Source organism: Chlorocebus sabaeus, chromosome 1 (assembly GCF_047675955.1).
Source record: "Chlorocebus sabaeus isolate Y175 chromosome 1, mChlSab1.0.hap1, whole genome shotgun sequence".
Lineage (NCBI taxonomy): Eukaryota > Metazoa > Chordata > Mammalia > Primates > Cercopithecidae > Chlorocebus > Chlorocebus sabaeus.
The window spans coordinates 86,467,362-86,491,263 of NC_132904.1; the positions used below are offsets into that span (position 1 = coordinate 86,467,362).

Sequence of the window (23,902 nt, forward strand, 5' to 3'; positions counted from 1 at the left end):
GAAACTGCCTGCACTGTGAAGGCTGCAACAGAAATTTTTCTCTTCATTTCTCTGCTAGCCTTGCAAGGGTCCACTTTGCTTTTCATTTCAAATAGCGCATTAGAAATTCCTGGAAATGACTCCCCTGAATACTTGCTGTGGCTGCTTGGAGCATAGATGACATGCCTGCTGATAAAACAGCTGCTGTTTACTAGTTCCCAAATTATATAAAGGAGAAACACAAGAGCACTCTACAATTCTAACACTGAATATTTCTAATTTAACAATTTGAATCAGCCACTTCTCAACTGAACTTCCACATTCAATCATCTCTAAAGACTCCTGTGGCCGGGTGCAGTGGCTCAAGCCTGCAAGCCCAGCAATTTGGGAGGTCAAGGTGGGTGGATCATGCGGTCAAGAGTTCAGGACTAGCCTGGACAGCATGGTGAAACCCCTTCTTTACTAAAAATACAAAATAATTAGCGAGGCACGGTGGCACGTGCCTGTAATCCCAGCTACTCAGGAGGCTGAAGCAGGAGAATTGCTTGAACCTGGCAGGCGGAGGTTGCAGTGAGCTGAGATGGCGCCACTGCACTCCAGCCTGGGCTCCAGAGCGAGACTGTCTCAAAAACAATGCAAACAAAACAAAACAAACAAACAAAAACAACCAACAAAACAAACAACATAAAAATGTAAAGTGGTAAGTGGTTCAATGCTACAATAGTAGCAATGATATAGTAACCACAGCAATCATGCTCAGTATTAAAGTAATTACTTATAATTTTCCTAATTCTTTAAAATAAACTACATACAGTTGATATTAGTATTTCACAGAGGAGGAAACTGAGGTCTGAGAAATCAAGTGACTAAATGATTTGTCCCAAGGCACATTACAAGTAAGTGCTGAATTTGTATTACATTACGAAAAATTATAGCACAACTCTGATCATCAAAGTCTTGTGATTAGCCAATCTTCTATTGTGTTTTTTGTCCTTTCAAAAAACATCACACTACTATGTTACAATATTTAACATAAAACATGAAGAATCATCAAAAACAATTTTGTAATGTTTCACATGACCACAGCAGAAGAATGTTTATAGAATGGGCTAAGACAGTTCACACAACAGACCTAGAAAGGAAGGAAAAATGGAAGTAAAGAGATAAATAAGGCCAGGAACAGTGGCTCATGCCTGTAATCCCATAAATTTGGGAGGCTGGGGTGGGAGGATTGCTTGAGGCCTGGAACTGTAGACCATCGTGGGCAACATAGGGATACTCTGTCTCGACAAATCTAAGTACAAATATTAGCTGAGCATTGTGGTACGTGACTGTCATCCTAGTGATTTTGGAAGCTGACGTGGAAAGATTGATCAAACTCAGGAGTTTGAGGCTGCAGTGAGCTGAGATTGCACCACTGAACTCCAGCTTGGGAGACAGTGTGAGAACCTGTCTTTTAAGAACAACAACAACATAAGAGGGGGTGATGGGTAAGATAAAAAATACGTTGCCATTGGCCAACCAATCAAACTGTTTGAAACATGCTCTTACTCCCGATCCTGACCCTTTGATAATCCCTGGACAGAAAGATGGAGCCATTTCTGGTTGTCCAATGACTTAACCCCTTCGGCAATATATATAAGATCAACCTGGGGATAGTCAACGTTTGGCAGAAAAAAATTGCAATAGTCAACATTTAGGAGGGAAAAAAGCCTCTAAATATAAAAAATGGGAAAAAGAATAAATAAATATGTTTATTATATAAATTATAGAGAGAGAGATTTACTCGGTTTCCTGTATACATAAACAAAAATATATTTAAAATAGGAAAGGGATTATACAATTATATACACAAGAATATAAACATGACTTTATATTTTTCTGATGGCATTAGAGAGATATTTATTTTCTGTTGTTACTTTCTTGATCTTTACATTTTCTAAAATAAACATATATTCTTTTAAAACAAGAAACAAAAAGATACTGAAAATAAAGCTATGCAAAATTATGTTACATTGTATGAGAAAATATTATATTTATCATTTGCTACATATATTTTGAAATTTTCTATTGGCTTGCAAGAAATCAACTATGATATTTAACCATAGTACAAAGAAAAAAGAAAAATTGATATTATATGAGGGAGTCATTTTTTAATTTCCTACCTATAAAAAAGCCTATCTGGTAACCCTAAGGATCAATAAATGTTCATTACAGAAACATCGGTTGATCATTCATAATTCTTAATAATATTGGAATGAGAAATGAACATAGTTATAACTTCATGAAAATGTATCTCTACACACAAAATAAAAATTTCAGAACAAAACTGAATTTAATCAGTCATCTCTGGGAATTGGTTCCAGGACCCTGATAGATATCAAAATTTGTGCATACTTAAGTCCTGCAGAAAAGACACGTATATATGAAAAGTTAACCCTTCTCTTCTGTGGAATTAACAAGCTGAATGTGAACAAACAACTAAACAAATCAAATCAATCTATCAGAATAATAATCCAGATTTTAGTATAAATTATTTAATATTTCATCTTTTCAACTGATTTTCAGAATAATGTAAGTACAGCATTCTCAGAGTCTGATAGGACTTTCTGGATTACCTTGCTCTCTGCCTCAGTGAGGAAAGGTAGCTGTGTATGTGGAATCTGAAGTCAGATTAACTGGCCATAATATAACTCTCACCACATGCTTAATGTCCTTTGACATCCTGGTCTTCATATTAAGACAGTGAAGTAGGCAATAATATAAAACAGAAAATATTTCTGAAATACATGGCTAAGAGTCCAAATAGAATGTAACAGTTTTGTTTTATTTAGCTTTGCTTTTTAGAAAAGCATTCATAATTCTCTTACTTTACATTATTCATTAGTTCTTTATTAGCTACATCTGAGGTTCTCAGATTCAAGCTCATGTAATAAGTGTCATTCTTTGATAAAAGTTCTAACGTATCAAAGCTAAAGGAAAAATAATTGTTGAGATTTGTTCCATAGAACTAAATTTGTTCACTTAAAAGCCTTTTTTCTGGATTTATGTCCTTCCTACTTTGTGATATTTTTAACAAAATCATTTACTGTATGCAATACTAATATTTGAAAATATAAGTTTGAAAACAAAAAAAAATTTGACAAAATAAAGCTTACCATCTTTAAAAATAAAAAGTTGGTCCCCCATATGTGTGGATTTCTTTCCTTCAGTACTGTATTTTATTTCATTTTCTTAAGAAATGGAGTCTCACTCTTTCATCAGGCTGGAGTGCAGTGGCTTGATCATACCTCACGAAAGCCTCAAACTCCAGGGCTCAAGCAATCCTCCTTTCTCAGCTTCCTAAGTACCTGTGATTACAGTGAATAAAACTGTATTTTCTATCCACCTTTGCTTGCTGATGTGAAATCTACAGATACAAAGGGCTGACTATATATTTTTTAAAAAAAATTGTGACCCGGGCATGATGGCTCACTCCTGTAATCCCAGCATTTCGGGAGGCCAAGGCAAGCAGATCAAGCCATTCTCCTGCCTCAGCTTCCTGAGTAGTTGAGACTACAGGCGAACCACACCATAACCAGCTAATTTTTTGTATTTTTTTTTTAGTAGAGACGGGGTTTCACCATGTTAGCCAGGATGGCCTCCATCTCCTGACCTTGCGATCTGTCCGCCTGGGTCTCCCAAAGTGCTGGGATTACAGGCATGAACCACCGTGCCTGGCCAAAAACAAATGATATTAAAGACTCTTCTAAGCACTAAGAAAGTAATCCAGTGGCTCTTTGTGAACACTCCTATGTACTAAGAAATAAATCAAATAGCTCTGTCTGAAAGACAGAGAGAGAGATCATCAGCTTAATTATTCATAAGTCATCCTGATTATTTAAAGGTGATATCTTTAAGGATATTACTTACAATACTTTTTTCTTCAATATATCAAGTGCCTACTGTGTCTTAATAAGCATTAGAAGCCAATGCAGAAATGAAAGAAAAGAGACAGATTTTCTTGCACCTAAAGAGCTAGTGAGGTTGTAGGGTGAGAAACACAAGTCAACAAGTCAAAATATAACATTCAAAAAGTGAAGCTGGCACAGTAGCTCTAGCGTGTAATACCAGCACTTCAGGAATCTGAAGCAGTAGGATCACCTGTGCTTAGGAGTTAGAGACCAGCCTCAGCGACAAAGTGAGAGCCCATCTCTAAGAAAAGATAAACAAAATTAGCTGAGTGTTTTGGCAAGTTTTGTAGTCTCAGATACCGGCTTAGGTGAAAGGATTGCTTGAACCTGGGAAGTCAAGGCTGCAGTGAGCTGATATTTCACCACACTTAGGCCTGGGTGATAGAGCAAGACCCCATCTCGAAAAAAACAAAAAAATTTTTTTTGATAGAGTGGCACATTGTGATAAGTGCTTTAGAGAAAAATACAGCAGGAAAGGAAAAGATAGAAAGTAGCATAGACAAAACTGAACTTTTAATATCGTATTCAGAAAAGATATAATATAGAATATCTGTGGGCAGATACCTAAAGGATGCTAGAAACTAAGGCAGGTGGTTATTTCATGTATTTTGGCTTTTTCCTAGCTTTTTAGGAAGAGATAACTACATAAAAATATCTCAATCCAAACTGATTATTTCTCCACACCATATTTGCCCCCATTGTCTATTATGAAGCTTCTGATATGAAGGAGAAGGAATGAGAATAGAGAAAATTTAAACCAGGCCTCAAGGTTGAGAGCAACTTATTTATGATCAGTAAAGTCTCATAATATGTATAGCAATTTAAACATGATAGGTGAGTTTTATTCTGTGTGAAATGAATCAAAATCTTACTCTTAATACTGAAAGTAAATATGACAAGAGTATATGGAGACCAGAGACAAGTGCTCTGTTGCCTTTAGCACAGAGCACAAGCAACACCTTTATGTTTCATTTCTTGTTTCTGAATATAAGAGGAGGGGAGAATGTCTGTCTATTGACCTTGACAGCGCCCTCCTGCAAATACTCATCCCTCATTTCCCTTGTCTTAGAATTCTCTTGATCTGCCCCTCCTTCATTTGATTGGCTCTGTGTACTTATGTTAGAATCAGAAATCTGGGGGAACTATGGCTTCTAAACCTATACACTGAACTCTACCCATATCCAGTCCTGTGACCTTATAAACCTGCTCAACTGAATTTTCCTCCCTTGGAAACTCTCTTCCCACTGAGTTTCTCTCCTCTGCTCCTAAAACCAAATGGCATCTCCTGTCCTATCCCTGGATGGTTTAACCCAGGAAAACTCCTGGATCCCAGAGGAGTCAGACAAAGAAACAGGAGCCTTATGGGTCCTGAGAGTCTCAAAGATATAAAGGGGACATCCTGAAATCTAGAGTTTCTTCCTTGCCTTTTCCCTGTCTTACAGTTTCTGCTGCTCCTGGGAGCTTTACTCTATCTCTCATCCAGCTCAGACTGTTGCTGGACCTGATAGTTTTTGCATAGCCAAGGTGTTTCTAGAAGAACTCTTGTCTGCACAAGGTCTGAGCTGCTTCTCCAGAATCTGCAGCATGGTTTTCCATGACTGCATGAAGATCTGGAGCCACTGGTAACTAGACAGAGAATGTTCTCATGTGTCCAACATGGCATGTCACTCCTCTCACGAGCAGTGGAATAAATGCATTCAGATGAACCCCTGTCATCATTATTTTGTCAAGTAGAAATACATTTCAATTAACCTTAGAGCAACATGTCCTACACTACCATGCCCAGGGAGGTCCCTGAGATGGAGCTTTCTAGACTTTCTCTCCATTACCCCTTGAGTTGGGTTGGGCAGTGCCAGGTAATATAGGAGGGAATCCTACATCCTGTGGTTGTTGAGAGAGCCTTGGAAGGCTTTATTCGGAGCATGAGGAGCAGGAGAAATATCCCTTCTGGAACGGAGACCAATGGTGTTCTTAGATTAAATTCTTACATTACAATAAAAATCAATCATCTGGGTGTGGTGGCTCACGCCTGTAATCCCAGCACTTTTGTAGGCTGAGGCAGGCGGATCACTTGAGGTCAGGAGTTCCAGAAGCATGTAGCAAACATGGAGAAACCCACTCTCTACTAAAAATGCAAAAAAAAAAAAAAAAAATTAACCAGTGACAGTGCCAGAATCCTTTCAAAATATATATATATAAAAATAAAAATAAAATTTATATTTTGAAGAAACTTAATCATCTATGTTAACACCCACCTACACCCTGTGAAATGCAATCAATTGGAAGAAAGGGGTGTGGTATTCAGAGATTTATAAAAGGATGCTTCAGGAGCCAAGCTCATTCTTCTCCAGAGCCCACAGAGCAACTTTGCAACTGGCCTTGGAGACTTCCAAAAGCTACCAACACTGCACTGTGAGACTCTCATCCCTGAGTGGAATCCATCATATTCAACAGCAAGCTTTGGTGAGAACATAGATACATTTCTGAGGTAAGTACACATATTCCAGAGTAGGAGCTACTATTAGGTTACAAACCACAACAAAATTTGGGGACTTTAATTTATCTGCAAACTTAGATTATTTTTGATGCAATGATCTCATTTTCTGAGTTTTAAAAATGGTTCCATTTCTTTTTTAAAATTATATTAAACATAATCCATAGGTTTATGGATTAAACATGGGCCGCCATGTTCAGCTATTTATTTTAATTAATTAATTAATTAATTAATCTATTTTGAGATGGAATCATGCTCTATTGCCAGGCTGGAGTGCAGTGGTGCCATCTTGGCCCATTGCAACCTCCGCCTTCCAGGTTCAAACGATTCTTCAGCCTCAGCCTCCAGAGCAGCTGGGACTCTAGGCGCCTGCCACCACGCCCATCTAATTTTTGTAGCTTTTTTAGTAGAGACGGGGTTTCTTTATGTTGGCCAGGATGGTCTCGATCTCTTGATCTTGTGATCCGCCCACCTCGGCCGTCTAAAGTGCTGGGGTTACAGGCGTGAGCGACGGCGCTGGGCCTATTTTTTTAAATTTGTGTAAGTATTTTTAGAGACAGAATGATCTAGACATTTTGCTTTGTCGCCAGTCTAGAGCTCCTGAGCTCAAAAAACCTGCCTGACTTGGCCTCCCAAACTTCTGGGATTACAGGCTTAAATCACCTTGCCTGGCCTAGGTTTTTATTTCTATTTTAGCAAAATATACATTCATTTAAAACGCTGAGTTATTGTCTAGTGCCAATGTTTTATTTTTATTATTTTTTTTTTGGAGATAGAGTCTTGCTCTGTCGCCCAGGCTGGAGTGCTGGGGCGCCACCTTGGCTCACTGCAAGCTCCTCCTCCCGGGTTCACGCCATTCTCCCGCCTCAGCCTCCTGAGTAGCTGGGACTACAACTACAGGTGCCCGCCATCACGCCTGGCTAATTTTTTGTATTTTTTAGAAGAGACAGGATTTCACCATGTGAGCCTGGATGATCTCCATCTCCTGACCTCGTGATCCACCCACCTCGGCCTCTCAAAGTACTCGGATTACAGGCTTGAGCCACCTCACCCGGCCTCTAGCGCCCATTATTATTGCATGATACTTACTGTTTTTCCGACTGTGTGAAAGAATAATGATAATGCTTCAATTATCATTATCTTTTTGTAAATTTAATTATCTGTCTTTTAAAGATTTTGTAATATTAACCAGTATATCCCCAAATTAACAGACAGTGCAGGAACAGTAAACATGCCAGAAAGTTTTTGTTGATTGAATTAACATAGCAGCCTAGAAAAACAATGATTCTTAGTTTTACCTTGGAGAGGTACCTTACCTTGATTTGACTGTTTTACCTTGGAGAGTAAAGGGTAGCTTTTTTCTGATTTGGATAAAGGTATGAGTTCTGCTCTAACATTTTCAAGCAGGGTCCTGCTGGAAAAGTCATTATAGATGGTTGTTGTAGTTAAAGAAAATAATGAGAGTAGAAGAGCTTAGTGAGCTTTCCTTCTCTAAACCAATCACTGGCAATTAAGAGTGTTACTGATTTTCAGATCATTCAGACTCACCTCTTGAGTCTATAGGTTGATGAAACCCTTGAAGCCTAAGCAATCTGGTGGACACTAACACCTCAGAAAATCCGACATTATTCTTTGCAAGAAAGTAGAGTTTGGAAAGCTGGACATGTGTTGATTGGAGAACAGTCATTTTTTCTAGAGGTTGATGTCTCTTTGTGCCTTAGTTTTCTATTTTTCCTATTTCTGTCATTGCAAATTAAAGCCTATACTTCTCTAGAAAAAGAAAAAGGATATTATTCAATCACAACCTGATTCAAACTTTGATTGGATCTTTGTCTCTGCAGGGTAGGAGAATAAATTCTTGTGGTTTTCTTTCCTTAGGAAAATGGACTCAGACTTTTCACATGCCTTCCAGAAGGAACTCATCTGTGTCATCTGTTCGAACTACCTGGTAGACCCTGTCACCATCTGCTGTGGGCACAGCTTCTGTAGGCCCTGTCTCTGCCTTTCCTGGGAAGAAGCCCAAAGTCCTGCCAACTGCCCTGCATGCAGCGAACCATCACAGAAACAGGACTTCAAAACCAATATTCTTCTGAAGAATTTAGTGACCATCGCGAGAAAAGCCAGTCTCTGGCAATTCCTGAGCTCTGAGAAACAAATATGTGGGACCCATAGGGAAACAAAGAAGATGTTCTGTGATGTGGAAAAGAGTCTGCTCTGTTTGCTGTGCTCCAACTCTCAGGAGCACGGGGCTCACAAACACTATCCCATTGAAGGGGCAGCTGAGGAACACCGGGTAAGAGAGAGCTCTGAGATCACCTGAAAGCTGGAGGGTGGCAGAATTAAAGAGATTAGAAGGACAATGAGAATCATCATGGTGATTACTCCCGTCTTTACTGAGTGCCAGGTGCTGTTCTTGGTATCAATTATGACATTTTGAATAAAATGTGCAACTATACATTCCTTCATGGAGTTTGCACCCAAAAAGAGACTGATTAAGTAAACGTCCTTATGATTGACTCTACAGTTCAATGCTAAAGGCATTGAAAAGCAACCAAAACTACAAGTGCAAAGAAACATATTTTTGAAATATATTTATATTACTGGACAAACGAGTATGGGAATAGCAAACTACAAAATCAGGGGACTAGCACAGTGGGTTCTGAAGCAGGATGTTTCACTGAACATTAGCCAGGTTACAGGAAATCTTGACTCTTCAGTTCCCAAAACTGTTGTATATTCTGAAACCTCAGAACTGAAAATATCAATTGAGGATGAGCAGTGAAAAAATTTGTTTATTTTTCTTCTCTCTAATATATTTATATATTACATCCCTTGCCTGTGTTTATCATTCAGAGTGTAGAATCTATGGTATTTGACTTTCTGTTTTTTAACCTCATAATTCTTTTGCAGGAGAAGCTCTTAAAGCAAATGAGGATTTTATGGAAAAAGATTCAAGAAAATCAGAGAAATCTAAATGAGGAGAGAAGAACAGCCTTCCTCTGGAGGGTAAGTATGATACTGTGAGTCCTCACAACCAGCTTGAGACAGGCATGCTGACAACATTTATATTAGCAACTTGAGTTGAAATTCTCATATGCCAGATTTTGTCATGTGTTTATTCATAGGCTGGAAAACAACCAGACTGTTCAATATAATGTTTGTTCAGGTTTTTTGGAAATGTTCTTCCGATAAGTAAAAAATAAATATAAATTCTGAAGGGCAAGTATGTGCTTAAAATTAATAAGTATTTCAGGCAGAGTTTTCTGAATAAGTTGAATTATGTAATATTAATTACATAGTACATAATTGAAAAATAAAGTTATTTAATCTTGAATATGACGTTGGCCAGGGGGAAGAAATCACGTAGGAACAGTCATTTAAGAAATGTGCCTGTGCTGGTGAAGTCTGATAGCAGAGGACTCAGATGATACCAGTTCAGGTAGGATAAAATGTAACATGATGAAAAGCTGAGGAGAAGGGATAAAAAATGACTGGGGGAGTGAGAGAATAACTATCTCAATATTGAGAGGAGAGACACAATGGAATGGAGATTCATGTTCTTAGAATGGCAGCGCAATACAGAGCCTACGGCTTTTGACAGAAGAAAGATAGGAGACAGAAAAGAGGTAGTCGGTTTGAGAGTTGGGGGTTACATTTTTTACTAAGATCCTTTTTGTGTGATGGCTTCTGATTCTGATTATAAGATACTAAAATCATTTCTACTGACAGTGATTGTTTAGTCTGTGAAGTACAGAGATTTGAAACAACAAACTAATTGAGTAACAAAGATTATATATATTATCCACGACAATTTGACAATCAATCATAAATTTTAGTTGTTTTCTAATGGTATTTCAGATTTAAGAGGACATATATTTAAACATTTAAATCTAAAGCGCTAATTTGCAGGTGTTCGGGAATTGATGAATTACATAAATTTTGAAGGAAGGTCTTGTTTAACTCATCACACTGTTTGTAAATAACGGAAAATAAAAGAAGGAATGAGGAGGATGAATTTGTGGGTTCTGTGAGATGGAAGTAGGCCTGGGTATGTAACCTACAAAATCCATGTCCCTACAGGGCGATGTGGTTTTATGGGCACAGATGATCAGGAATGAGTACAGGAAGCTGCATCCAGTTCTCCATAGGGAAGAAAAACAACATCTAGAGAGACTGAACAAGGAGTACCAAGAGATTTTTCAGCAACTCCAGAGAAGTTGGGTCAACATGGAACAAAAGAGTAAACACTTGAAAGAAATGTATCAGGAACTAATGAAAATGTGTCATAAACCAGATGTGGAGCTGCTCCAGGTAAGAATGGAGGATGTCCCTTGAGATACTTTATATTAGCTGACCTTTACATCTTGGCCTTCCATTAGGTACCCAAGACATTATTTCTTCTTCTCCCACATTGATGGTGAGAGCCGTATAGAGATAAACGATAACTGCTAACCTAATCATGGAAATAAACCTTTATGGAATTGTGTAACTAGATTTCCATAGAACATTTTCTACCACAAGCTTCCTCCTCCAGCACATTTCACTAAAACTGTGGAATAAAAAATTTCATGTGAAAATTCACTTTTGTCTCCAATGGATAATCCATAGAAATTATGGAAAAACTAACGTTTCCTTCTTCCTCCTTTTGGGAAGTCCTAGGTTTGAAATGCTCTTAATTTCAGCCATATTAACCTTTGGGGGCTAGCCCCGAAAAAGACTACATTGTAGACAGCTGCAGCAATGCGCAGTCACTACTCACACTTTTCTCTCTCATGCAAATTTAGGGTCCTGAATTTATCAGAAATTGATTCTGTCAGTAGGTCTTACTGGTATAATTGCTAGAGATGAGAATACATTTTAAAAGAGTTGCAGTGATAGTATATGGTAATTCTAAAGTTTTCAAAACCTAAAGACCAGATGGGCAGAATTTTTGTTTGTTTGTTTTGAGAGAGAGTCTTCTTCTGTCACCCAGACTGAAGTCAGTGGCCCAATCTCAGCTCACTGCAACTTCTGCCTCCTTGGTTCAAGTCATTCTCCTGCTTCAGCCTCCCGAGTAGCTGGAACTACAGGCATGCACCACCACATCCAGCTAATTTGTTTGTATTTTTCATAGAGATGGGTTTTTGCTATGTTGTCCAGGCTAGTCTGGAACTCCTGACCTCAGGTGATCTACCCACCTTGGCCTCCCAAAGTGTGGGATTACAGGTGTGAGCCACCTCACCCAACAAGAATAACAACTTTCTAAAGAAGTCATTTTTTCTTTCTCTCTCCCTCTCTACAGGATTTGGGAGACATCGTGGCAAGGTATGTTTTTGGCCATCAGTGCAAGCTGGAGCACAAGGCGTGCTATGAAAACATCAAGCTGTTTCCAACAAAGTGAAAACATAATTTACTAACACCATAATGTGCCAGTGTGATTGTGTGTGTGTGTGTGTGTGTGTACTCATGTGTTTGTGTGGTATGTTGAATATTACCTATGCATTTTATCAGACGTTAACCTTTTCTTACTTTCCCAAGTGACTGTGGGAGTTATGTTTTGAAGAGTTCAATGCAGAAGTCGCTAGAATACAATTGCCTGGTTTTAGGATTCAGAATCCTAATTAGAGATAAACTATTTGGTGGCAGATAGGGAGAGAGGCATTTATCTTTCAGTGGCAGTCAGTTAGAAATGGAGTGAATAGTTAGAAAGATTCCCTAAGAGCCTCAAACCCATCCTAGGATTGTGAGGGTACATTACAATATCAGAAGTGGATTTGAATGAAGCATTTTCTGTTGGAATCTATTTCTTAAACACAGATATGGGAAACTTAACCAACTCAACCAACTTCCTTGCAGGAGTGAGTCCGTGCTGCTGCACATGCCCCAGCCTGTGAAGCCAGAGCTCACTGCAGGGCCCATCACTGGACTGGTGGACAGGCTCAACCGATTCCGAGGTGAGTGTCGCCCTCTTGGTGGGATCAACATGCAATGCCTTCATTCATGGTTTTCTATGGGCAGCTTTACCAGTGTAATCATCTTTCATCTAGAAGAAGAGAATAGTCTGTGAATAGGTATTTATATTTATAGTTTCACTATCATCAAACTGACAAAAATAAATAAAATCTGGTGAAATGTAACAGGAATCAGCCACATAACAAATTTCTTAGAAAAATAAAATATGCAGAAGGGCCCTTTAGGACTTTAGGAAGCATTCCCTGATACAATTTCTTGTATACAGTTGTTACATGAAATATACAGAACTAAATTAATTTAGGACATTTCAATTTCAAATTTAGTGCAGTTAACAACTGATTTGAGTGACAGTGTTTTTTAAAATACATTTCAGGTGAAGTTTCATAGCATTTATAATTTTAGTCATGTTTTTAATCAACGAAAGCATACATCAGTAACTTATATAACAGCACCAAAACCGAGAATCTGTGAACCATAGAAACGTGATTTGGTGGTTGATGAGGCCTGAGATAGAACTCCAGGATAGATCATGAAAAATCCAGCAGATTAAAGCAGCCTGTGCCTGAATCTGCCATGAAAGTCAGATAATTCTTGCAAGGAATCTGCACTTCAGAAGGCAGATTCAGATTTTTTCTTTAAGTATGAATTTGCTAGCTTCAGTGACAGATTATAATATTTCTGGCAAAATGGTGACATTTTATTTGGGTCTAAGAATGTTCCCCACCTCATCTCCTGTCCCCAGTCTCCTGCTCCGCCCTGACAGAGAAGAGGCGATGGAGGTTAATTTTATTGCTATGGACTTGGCTGCAGGGCTAGAGCTTCCAGTTTTTCAGTTGTTACGAAAGGTCGTTGAACTAGACATAGACATGACCTTCCTCCCCTTTATACTTTTTGAGTTTATAGAAACTGTGATCATTGTAGTTTGGCCAATTACTTGTGCAGATATACTAACACCCTTTGATTCCAACATTTTTCCAGACAGAAGTTTCTTTCTAATCTTGACCTGTGTTTTCTAGTGAGAGTCTCTTTCTTATCTGAACATGAGAATTTATAAACTACTTTTCACTTGAACATTCTCTTTTTTCTACAGTGGAAATTGCCTTCACTTGGGAAGTAACCAATCACAATATCAGGCTGTTTGAGGATGTGAGAAGTTTGATGTTTAGTCGTGGATCTTTGAATTCCGACAGATCTGACTATTTTGCTGCATGGGGAACCTGTGTCTTCTCCTCTGGGAAACACTACTGGGAGCTGGATGTGGACAGCTCTTGGGACTGGGCTCTGGGAGTCTGTAAGGACTCCTGGATAAGGAAGAATGGCACAATGGTTACATCTAAGGACATATTTCTTCTTTTGTGTGTGAAGGTGGATAATCGTTTCAGTCTCTTGACCACCTCCCCAATGTTTCCTCACTATGTAGAGAAACCTCTGGGCCGGGTTGGTGTGTTTCTTGATTTTGAAGGTGGAAGTGTGAGTTTTTTGAATGTCACCAGGAGTTCCCTCATATGGAGTTACCCGGCTGGCTCCTTAAATTTTCCTGTCAGGCCTTTCTTTTCCACTGGCCACAGATGATCAGGATTAAGAGACCTGACTGTTTGGGAGCCCCATATACAAGGGACCCCTTCACTGTTGATACAAAGAAATCATACTGTTCAGGCTTTCATCTATGTTAGTGTCACTTCGTTTTGTTGCTATTAAATAGAAAATATGTAAAATGCAGAACTTTTTTGTACATTTTCTTACAATTGAAATAATGTCCTATGGCCCATTTCCTAAAATATGTATTGCGATTTTCAAGTGTTTGTGAATTTATTGGATGGAATTCTGGAAATATGTGGGTGTATGATTCCAACTTAATAATCTCGTGCAGGAACAAAATTTGCACATTATGGACAGACAGGATTTTGTACAATGCACTTGTAAGTGTGAAAGTTCCCTCCTATTAATTCAGTAAATTCTACACCTCATCACTTTAGGGGGAAAAATGTACTTTACACAGAAGTTTTCACTGAATCTTTGGGCTAGAATAGGAACTTAACAGTCATGCATCCTATGGAGACAAAATACATTCTGAGAAATGCATTATTAGGCGATTTTATCATTGTGTGAACATCAGAACACACTACAAAAATCTACATAGAATATCCACCTACAGACATAGGCTAATGGTACAGCCTATTGCTTCTCTGAGAAGTTGCTAGCAATGTCTGAGCAGGAACCAAAAGGATTTAACCCACATGGAATTCTGTAGCTGTTTATTAAAGCAAACAGCATCACCCAGGGAAAAATAGACAGATGAGCAGACTGTCTGTTTTAAATGTGTTTATACTTCCAATTCACACAGACTGAATCCTCATTGATAATCTAGAGACCTGAGACATAACCATTACCTCATGTTACAGTGGAAACATATTAGTATCAGGGGGAAAAAAAAACAACTAACTAAGTTAAACCAAATCAAAAAGCAAAAAAAAAACATAACCCAGTTCTGATGAAAACCCAGTTTATAGTGAGTCCATTGAGTCTGTCTGCCCACCAAATGGTCATTTTCATGATCACTGATTAAATAATGGAAACAAACATTCTACTTCCAGTCCAGCAGATGATCCTGGCTGATGTCTGGGGTTCCTTGGTTGGGGCTGTTACATAGAATATATTCAAACGGCCTCTCCAGGTAGTTGCTTGGCCTTGCTCACAGCATGGTAGATAATTTTCCACAGTGAAGATTCCCACAGAGTCAGGAGAAGTCTATACTACCATTATGCTACAGAGCAAAACATCAGCTGCAGTCACAACCCTACACAAAGTAAAGGGACTAGAACACACACAGCAGTAGCAGTCTTGAAGTTACATCACAGAAAGACAGTGGGGGACTGAATATATATTTTAGCACTTTTTAGAGAGAATGGGGGAGGAATATAACCTACTACACCTACTCTTCCTAAGAAGTGGACATTGAGGATCTATATCCAGAGACTCAGGGTCCTGTAAAACATGAGATCCAGCGAGCCCCTTACAGAAACACCATTCAAGTTCCAGATGCCTGTAAAGGGGCAATCAACAATTAACCACGTTAATATTCTTTTGGAAATTTTCTTCAAGATTTGGTATCAACTGGACAATCATTATGAACACAACACAGCAAAATCACTGAGGTAGATGCACACGATACTGGAGTAGAGGGGTGGAAGGAGTGGTCCATCTCCTTCAAGATGACATGTACAGACACAGTAATTCTAGGACAGTGAGATAAAAAGGGTCAGTGAATCCTTGTCAGGAATCCCCTTCTGATGTCTATATGTGGCTGCAAACTATTCATGCAAGCTTTCTGAATGCCTTGTACTTCCCAAGATTTCTTGATATTAAGAGTCACTGACTGGGGTTCATAGTACATAGAATACTTTCAGCATAGAGGGTGACAAAGTCTTTCCCTCAAAAGCCAGAAGTTCAGAAACCTGTAGCCGAGTCATCCACTGGACCTTACCAGTAAGTGTGGACTGAAGAGAGAGACATTGGTTTTAAGCTCAGACAAAAGCTGTTCCATTGTAGACTCTCATACTCAAAAGGGAAGGTGAGGCTAGGTCCTGTGACTCTTCATTCTTCCAGACTGTGGAAGTTTTTGATGCTGACTCAGAGATATGTTCTCTGTTTACTAAAATCTAATGTCTATTAACATTCTGCTGCAAAAGAGATAGGCCGTGTCCTGTCACAGGCCTCTCACCCTGTGCCCATATGATCCACTCCTCTGGCCCTTACTGAACCATGATGCCTGCCAGAATCACTCTGAAATTCTTCTGTGCCTCTGTCAGTCTTCTGGCCCAGTTCTCAGAACACAGGTCCCTGTCTATCTGCTTTCCAATGATCTGTCCTTGCCCTTCAAATTCACAACATAAGAAAAGTTGGTCATTAAAATATCCCAGAATGGGAAATAGGGGTTGCCTGTTTTGTCTGAGACCAGCAGTGCAGATGCAGGATTCCAAGGGAGGAGGAGAAAGCAAAAGTTGATGCCTTTGAAACTGCTCAGTCACACCCTTATGACATCTAAAAGGGTAAAAGGTATTCGGGGTTAACTAATGGCAACAGAAAGAGGACAGTCAAGTTCAGGCACATATGAAGAAAGAGAGTTTCTATCAGTGTCTGACACAAAGTAAAACTCTCTTTCTTTACCGGAATGCACCCATAAATGTGTCAGAAAAGTAAAGTTTGGTGAGGAAAAGCAAAGTTGTAGAGAACAAGGGATACTGATAAAGAAGACAAGAAGCAACATTTCCTGCACATGTCAAAATAATTCTTGAGTCGTTACATTTCCTGGAATTGGCATGAGGTTTCCACTGTGTATTTTCCACCGTGAAAAAGTCAGGCGAGAGTAATATGGTATCATGGTTAAGAGCGATGTCTTGAAGCTAAATTGCCTGGGTTTGACTCCCAAACTCACTGCTCATAATCCTCATTCCCAGAGCTCATTCCCGGAGCAAAGTGCCTTTCTCAATGCCTTATGTGTGGGTGTGGGATATACATTTTTTGTTCGCATTGTCTTAAATACATTTCAAAAGTTTTTTGTTTTGTATTTTGAATATTATTTAATTAAATATATTTTCTTCATTGTTTTTCTTTAGTGCATGTATTTGCAGGGAAACTATAAAAGAGAGGGGAGGGAATATGTTTTTCTAATGATATTTAAAACAACTAGTAACAATTGAAATTAATTTTAATAACACTTTCTAACCCAATATATCCAAAATGTTTTCAACATAATAAACATGACAAATATTAGTGAGATATTTTATATTCTTTTTTTTTGAGACAGTGTCTGGCTTTGTCGCCCAGGCTGGAGTGTAGTGACTACATCCTGTCTAGCTGCAGTGTCAACCTCCCGGGCTATAGCAATCTTCCCACCTCAGCCTCCCCAGTACCTGGGACTACAGGTTCATGCCACCATGCTCCACTAATTTTTATTTTTTTGGAGAGACGAGGTTTCGCAATGTTACCTATGCTTGTCTCAAACTCCTTTCCTGTGTCCACCTCTCAATGTGCTGGGATGACAGGCTTGAAAAATAATGTTTATACATTTTAGGAAGAAATTCCTAAGCCTACTTCGGTTTTAAAAAGAAGGGTAGATTGGAATTACTTTCTTTAAACTCAATCGTTTCTAAAACTCTAAATTAGACTCAAGTATTAAAGGCCCCAGGAAGACAAATTTAGAAGAAAAGTTTTCAAAGTGAGCCAGGCTAGATGCTTTATAATTGAGCATTCACTGGATATATCTTGGAATCCTGATGGACAACACTGAGGGTTTCTGTTTTTTTAAATAATGTGAAAGACAGAACCTTGTTCCATATACACTGTGTAGAATTTCCAGAGTTAGAAACTTTTCTTAAAACACTTCTCTACGTTCTTTTTATGTATGTATTTTTTTGAAAAATTTAAACTATGCATGGATACACTCTTTTTTTTCCCTCTTTTCTTTTTTTTTCTTTATTATTATTATACTTTAAGTTCTAGGGTACATGTGCATAACGTGTAGGTTTGTTACATATGTATACTTGTGCCATGTTGCTGTGCTGTACCCATCAACTCGTCAGCACCCATCAACTCGTCATTTACATCAGGTATAACTCCCAATGCAATCCCTCCCCCTTCCCCCCTCCCCATGATAGGCTCCGGTGTGTGATGTTCCCCTTCCCGAGTCCAAGTGATCTCATTGTTCAGTTCCCACCTATGAGTGAGAACATGCGGTGTTTGGTTTTCTGTTCTTGCCATAGTTTGCTGAGAATGATGGTTTCCAGCTGCATCCATGTCCCTACAAAGGACACAAACTCATCCTTTTTTATGGCTGCATAGTATTCCATGGTGTATATGTGCCACATTTTCTTAATCCAGTCTGTCACTGATGGACATTTGGGTTGGTTCTAAGCCTTTGCTATTGTGAATAGCGCCGCAATAAACATACATGTGCATGTGTCTTTATAGCAGCATGATTTATAATCCTTTATTAGATTAGGTTTCTTCAGTTTCAAAGGCAAAACCTAGTCCTTTTGATTGGCTCTATTTATTTTTATAATTGCTTTATCAATTAAAATTAAAAAATAACTTCAACAAATACATTCCAATGATAGATAAGTAAATCAGATGTCTGATGTCATTATACAATGTTACTTTTTTTTTTTTTTTTCTTTTGAGATGGAGTCTGGCTCTTTCACCCAGGCTGGAGTGAAGTGGCAGGATCTTGGCTCACTTTAACCTCCACCCCCGGGGTTCAAGCAAATCTCCTGCTGGGATTACAGGTGCCTGCCACTATGCCCAGCTAATTTTTTTATTTTGAGAAGAGAGGGGGTTTCTCCATGCTTGCCAGGCTGGTCGTGAACTCCTGATCTCAGGTAATTCGCCAACCTCGGCCTCCCAAAGTGCTGGGATTATAGATATGAGCCACCACAGCGGCCTGATGTTACCTTTTTAAGTCCACATAAAGTGACTTTATAATTACTTTTTAATAACTCTTTATTAAAACCTAACATATATGAACAACAATTTTGTTTTCTACTTTTATCTGTAATACTATATTTTCCATGATTTTTAAAGAGTAGAAGACTTTTTTTTTTTTTTTTTGAAATGTTGTCTCGCTCTCTTGCGCAGTCTGAATTGCAGTGGCACAATCTGGGTTCACTTCATCCTCTGCCTCCTAGGTTCAGGAGATTCTCCTGCCACAGCCTCCTGGGTAGCTGGGACTACAGGTCAGTGCAACTATGCCAGCCTAATTTTTGTATTTTTATTAGTTACAGGGTTTTGCCATGTTGGTCAGACGTGTCTCCAACTCCTGACCTCAAGGGATCAGCCCACCTCAACTTCCCCAAGTGTTGAGGTTAACTCACCACACCCAGCCTGGATTGGTTTTTAAGAACTTGATTTATACTTGTTTTGTTTTAAAGAATAGTTTTTTGTGTTTTTAAACTTTTTAAAGTTAAAAATACTTCACAAGAAACTGGTGAACTTAAATGACATTGAAGATAATTTACTGTTACTTAACCGCGGGGTGATCTTTGGGGACTGGTTTATGGGTATAAAATTGAAAAATTAATTTGTAACCTGAGATTAGTATTCTGAAGCTCTATCTCTAGTGACTTAGAGAAATTCTCAAATCACCAAATGCAATAAATAAATGAATATAAAAGTATAGTGGCTCATTCACTTCTCTAAAGCATTTTCTAAACTCCCAGAATTATGAAAACCACAGAAGATTCAAATATTTTGCTGAACTGGGTCAGAATGGGAGGTATCTACTTAGCCTATGGGTGCTTTCAACTTTGACTCAGCAAATTATTGGTATTTACTTTCTCTGGGGCCTACTCCTCACACCCTCCTAACCCATTCTTGCTCAATATTCTCCTTAACTCTGCATCTAGGGTTGCTATCATATTACCAATGAAATAATAATTGATTTGGATGTATTCACGTAATACAACGTTCTTAAGTAACTAATAACATTTACTTAGCATTAATTGGTCCCTTTCTATGTACAAAGCACTGTTGTACTTGCTGACACCTACAATATTTTTCACATACTTTAAAATACATCAGCATACACAGTGTGAAATCATGTTTGTGTGTGCTTGTTATTTAGGCCACAATATAAAGTTCATACTGCTAGAATTCTAATAAAAACGTACAGCACAGGAATGGTGAGATAGCATTTAAATCAGGAAAGTTTAGCTTGACAGTGTACTATTACCAGTGCATCCTGTTAGCCTAACAACTTTCAACACCATAAGTAGCACATCAGTAACAAGCTCTTAACTGGGATGAGGAATGTTAGAAATGTGTACTTTCATTTTATAAATAATCTCTGAAAAAGAGAGTCTTCTTAAGCACAAATGTCATTAATTATGGTATGCTCAGTCTTTTTCAATTTTTTACTTTCAAACAATATTCTCAAATATATTTAGAAAAAGGTTTTTAAGGCATACTATTTCATTAATGCTCATCATTTGGGGAAAAAAACCCAATTCTAATACATGAACATGAATTTATGTTTATTTTTTAACTGTGGATTATCATGGTATTTAATTGATTTGTTATAAAAAATTTTTGAAAATAATAATTGATATAATGAGAATTTTCATCAAAATTTGAAGAGATCTAACTAATATGCATAATGAATTTGAGTTGGAAAAAAAAATGTGTAATACAAGTGAAAACAAAAATGCAAATTCCATTCCTACCTAGAGAAGAAAAAGATGAAATACCATACAGGTTGAGCACCACTAATCAAAAAATCTAAAAATCCAAAATGCTCCAAAATCTCAAATGTTTTGAGCTCTGAAATGTCACCGAAAGTGAAATATCCCACACATGACCTCATGTGAGCAGTTACGGTCAAAACTGTTCTCAATGGACCAAAGTCTCTCCTAGCCCCTTCAGTTGCAATATATCTTTCTGTGTCCACCCAGATGTCCCCAAGGAAGAGCACTCACAAAAGGAAATAAAATGGCAATGTGTACACACACTTTGTTTCATGAATAAAATTATTTAAAATATTGTCTAAAATTATCTTCAGCCTATCTGAATAAGGTGTACATGAAACACAAATTTTGTGTTTACACTTGGGTTGATACACAAGATATCTTATTATGCATATGCAAATATTCCGCAATCCACAAATATCCAAAATCTGAAATTCTTCCTCTCTAACATTGTGAATAACAGTCAACTTGTATTACATGGTTTTATAATGCATTTAGTTGAAAATGTGACTGAAATCTTTGGATGAAATTTTACAATCATCATTTTTAGCCAAGTATTAATATTTTGTACAGCAGAAGGGGATACACTGGGTTTATTTCTCCACAGCATCCAAGTAGAACGTGACAGGGTTAAGGAGGAAAGATTTCTATATGTTGTACTCATGATCCTTTGGGCTTAGGGTAGGTAAAAGCACAAGACATGCTAACCTTACATTCCGCCCTATTCCTTGGAAATTTAATAAACAACACTTACTCTTGTTTATAAACAACAATGGATTCCAGTGAAGGGTAATGGCTAAGTCCATGAGCACCATTAGAACTGGCAGGGATCAGGAAAGAATGTGAAAACTCTACTCCACAGTACTAATTTTTCTATACTGTGCTGGAAAGATGACTGGAAAACAAATTTGGCAATGTAATATCTGAGAACAGGATACTCAGCCAGATATGGGAAGAATAAAAGACAAGAATCTTGGGTCTACTGCATCTAGAGAAGAAAATATTCTGTTAACTCTTTGCCATGAAAATACTTTGAGGCTGGGAACAGTGGTTCACACATGTAATCCCAGTGCCTTGGAAGGTTGAAGCAGGAGGATTGTTTGAGTCCAGGAGTTTGAGACCAGACGGAACAGCCTAAGAAGACAATATCTCCACAAACAATTTAAAAACTGACCTGGAGTAGGGGTAACTGCCTGTAGTCAGAGCTACTCAGGAGGCCGAGGTTGAGGATCGCTTAGACTAGGCGGTTGACACTGCAATAATTATGATCCAGCAACTGCACTATAGTCTGGGTGACAGAGTGAGACTCTCTCTCTAAGAAAAGAAAAAAAGAATAGAAAAAGAAAAACGTGATTGAAATCTACCCCCTACACTGCTGTGTGTAATTGCTGCCTCCATTATTTTCTTAAGGAAGAAAACCTATTTGATTCTGGTTTTTATAGGCTACTGATAATGTAGCAATATTCAAGAACTGAATGTTTCATTCATCAGAGAAAGAAACCTCAGAATGTAGACTGAACCTCACCTGAACACACAAGCACAGAAGAAATCATATGTGTTTCTGTGGCTCTAGGTGAGACAATACCTTAAGAGATTTGAGGATTTCTGGAGTTGAGGACATGAGATTGATTCCTGAATCCATCCCGTACAGGAAATAGGACCATAAAAAGATTGCTTATGGCCAGGCGCAGTGGCTCACACCTGTAATCCCAGCACTTTGGGAGGCTGAGGCGGGCGGATCACGAAGTCAGGAGATCGAGACCATGCTGGCTAACACGGTGAAACCCCGTCTCTACTAAAAATACAAAAAATTAGCCGGGTGTGGTGGCGGGCACTTGCAGTCCCAGCTACTGAGGAGGGTGAAGCAGGAGAATGGAGTGAACCCGGGAGGAGGAGCTTGCAGTGAGCAGAGATCTCGCCACTGCACTCCACTCTGGGCGACAGAGCAAGACTCAGTGTCCAGAAAAAAAAAAAAAAAAAAAGGAAAAATTGCTTACCTTTTATGTGCTCTTATGTAAACTCGGGACATATTGCATATTTTCGGTGGCGATTAGGAACAATGTGTGCATAGAGACAGCACAATATCTAGCACATCAGCCCATGTACCACATTGTCCCCTTCCTTTTTCTAACATATTTCTCTCCACTCTAATAGATAAGAGGTTTCAACAGAAAATGACTGGGGTTTGTAGAAAAATAGACAATAAACGTGTAAAACAATTGAGAAGCAATTAAAAAAAAAAAGGGTTAAAAAAAAGATAGCCCTGGATATTCAGAGTCCAGAAAGAAAAATATAACTTGTTGGAAAATTACTAAATTTTGTTAACATTGGAAAAAATATGCAGAATTCTCTCCATGTGAGCAAATAAAACAAACAAAATGTCAAAGGAGTTATATTTACTCGGTTTTAAATGGTATTTATCATAGAATGACATTTTTATAAAAACTTTAAAATTTCCAGAATTAAATAAAGTCAGATTTCTACCTATGTTAAGGAAGCAGAAATAGATCATCAAATTTCATACAAAGATTTTGCAATAAGTTTTAGAACCCAGATTAAAAAAACAGTCTATTACCAGATTCTGAAAAATAGATTTGTAATTCAACAGAAAACTTTGTGGTAGAGGTAGGTTTCAGATGCTAGAATGAAAACAGTGTCATGTACAAAAAACTATCTTTTTTATTAAAAGGAGAAGCACTGGAAAATGAAGAAGTATTCCAAATTGGCTGGAGTGTCCATTATCCACATCATGGATTGTTCCTGCCTATACCCATCTCTACTCTCTCTTCTGGATTGGTTAGGACTTTTGCAACCTACAAAATGCCAACTCTAAAGGGAATTACTTTCTTATGTTTGTTTCATGGTCTGAGACTCAAGTAGGAAAACAGGTTGTTTCCTTGATAATGCCACAGTAGACAGAGATAGGTCTGTAATGGAAAGCTCCTAATTTCCAGTGCTCTAGGCTTCACCTGCCTAAAGCTGAGTGTTTGAATGAATAAGTGAATGATGTGGTGCAAAAAGTGGTTGAAATAAAAGCAGAAGCTACCCTCCCTTCGCTTCTCTCCTTGCCCCAATTCCTTCCTGATAAACAGCGTCATCAGACCTTGTAATGGAGAACCAGGGCCCCGCCACGGAGCTCCAGAATCTCAGCAGAGAATGTCCGCAGGATCCAGTCCATAACCTGAGGGTTTCACAAGTTTCCCACTCGGGAGTCTGGGACTGAGCCAACAGGGCCCCCACACACAACCAGCGCAGATCTTACTTCTGTGTGGACACGTCGATTAGTT

At 38.4% G+C, this 23,902-nt stretch overlaps 1 protein-coding gene across 1 annotated transcript; it reads left to right on the top strand.

The window, feature by feature from the left end:
- The first annotated feature begins 6,240 nt into the window (after positions 1–6,240).
- On the top strand, positions 6,241–14,156 carry LOC103248208 (tripartite motif-containing protein 43). Its single transcript, XM_008020483.3, has 7 exons — positions 6,241–6,420; positions 8,305–8,719; positions 9,337–9,432; positions 10,507–10,737; positions 11,708–11,730; positions 12,262–12,359; positions 13,469–14,156. Exons 2-7 carry the CDS (start codon positions 8,309–8,311, stop codon positions 13,948–13,950), a joined length of 1,341 nt encoding a protein of 446 aa, XP_008018674.3. The 5' UTR covers positions 6,241–6,420; positions 8,305–8,308; the 3' UTR covers positions 13,951–14,156.
- Positions 14,157–23,902: the final 9,746 nt, after the last annotated feature.

Bases quoted from the DNA above. Each gene is read 5' to 3' on its own strand.
- LOC103248208 (XM_008020483.3), top strand. From the start codon at position 8,309: ATGGACTCAGACTTTTCACATGCCTTCCAGAAGGAACTCATCTGTGTC. The intron at 9,433-10,506 runs GTAAGTATGATA...ATGTCCCTACAG, and splicing joins GAACAGCCTTCCTCTGGAGG to GGCGATGTGGTTTTATGGGC. The intron at 11,731-12,261 runs GTATGTTTTTGG...ACTTCCTTGCAG, and splicing joins TTGGGAGACATCGTGGCAAG to GAGTGAGTCCGTGCTGCTGC.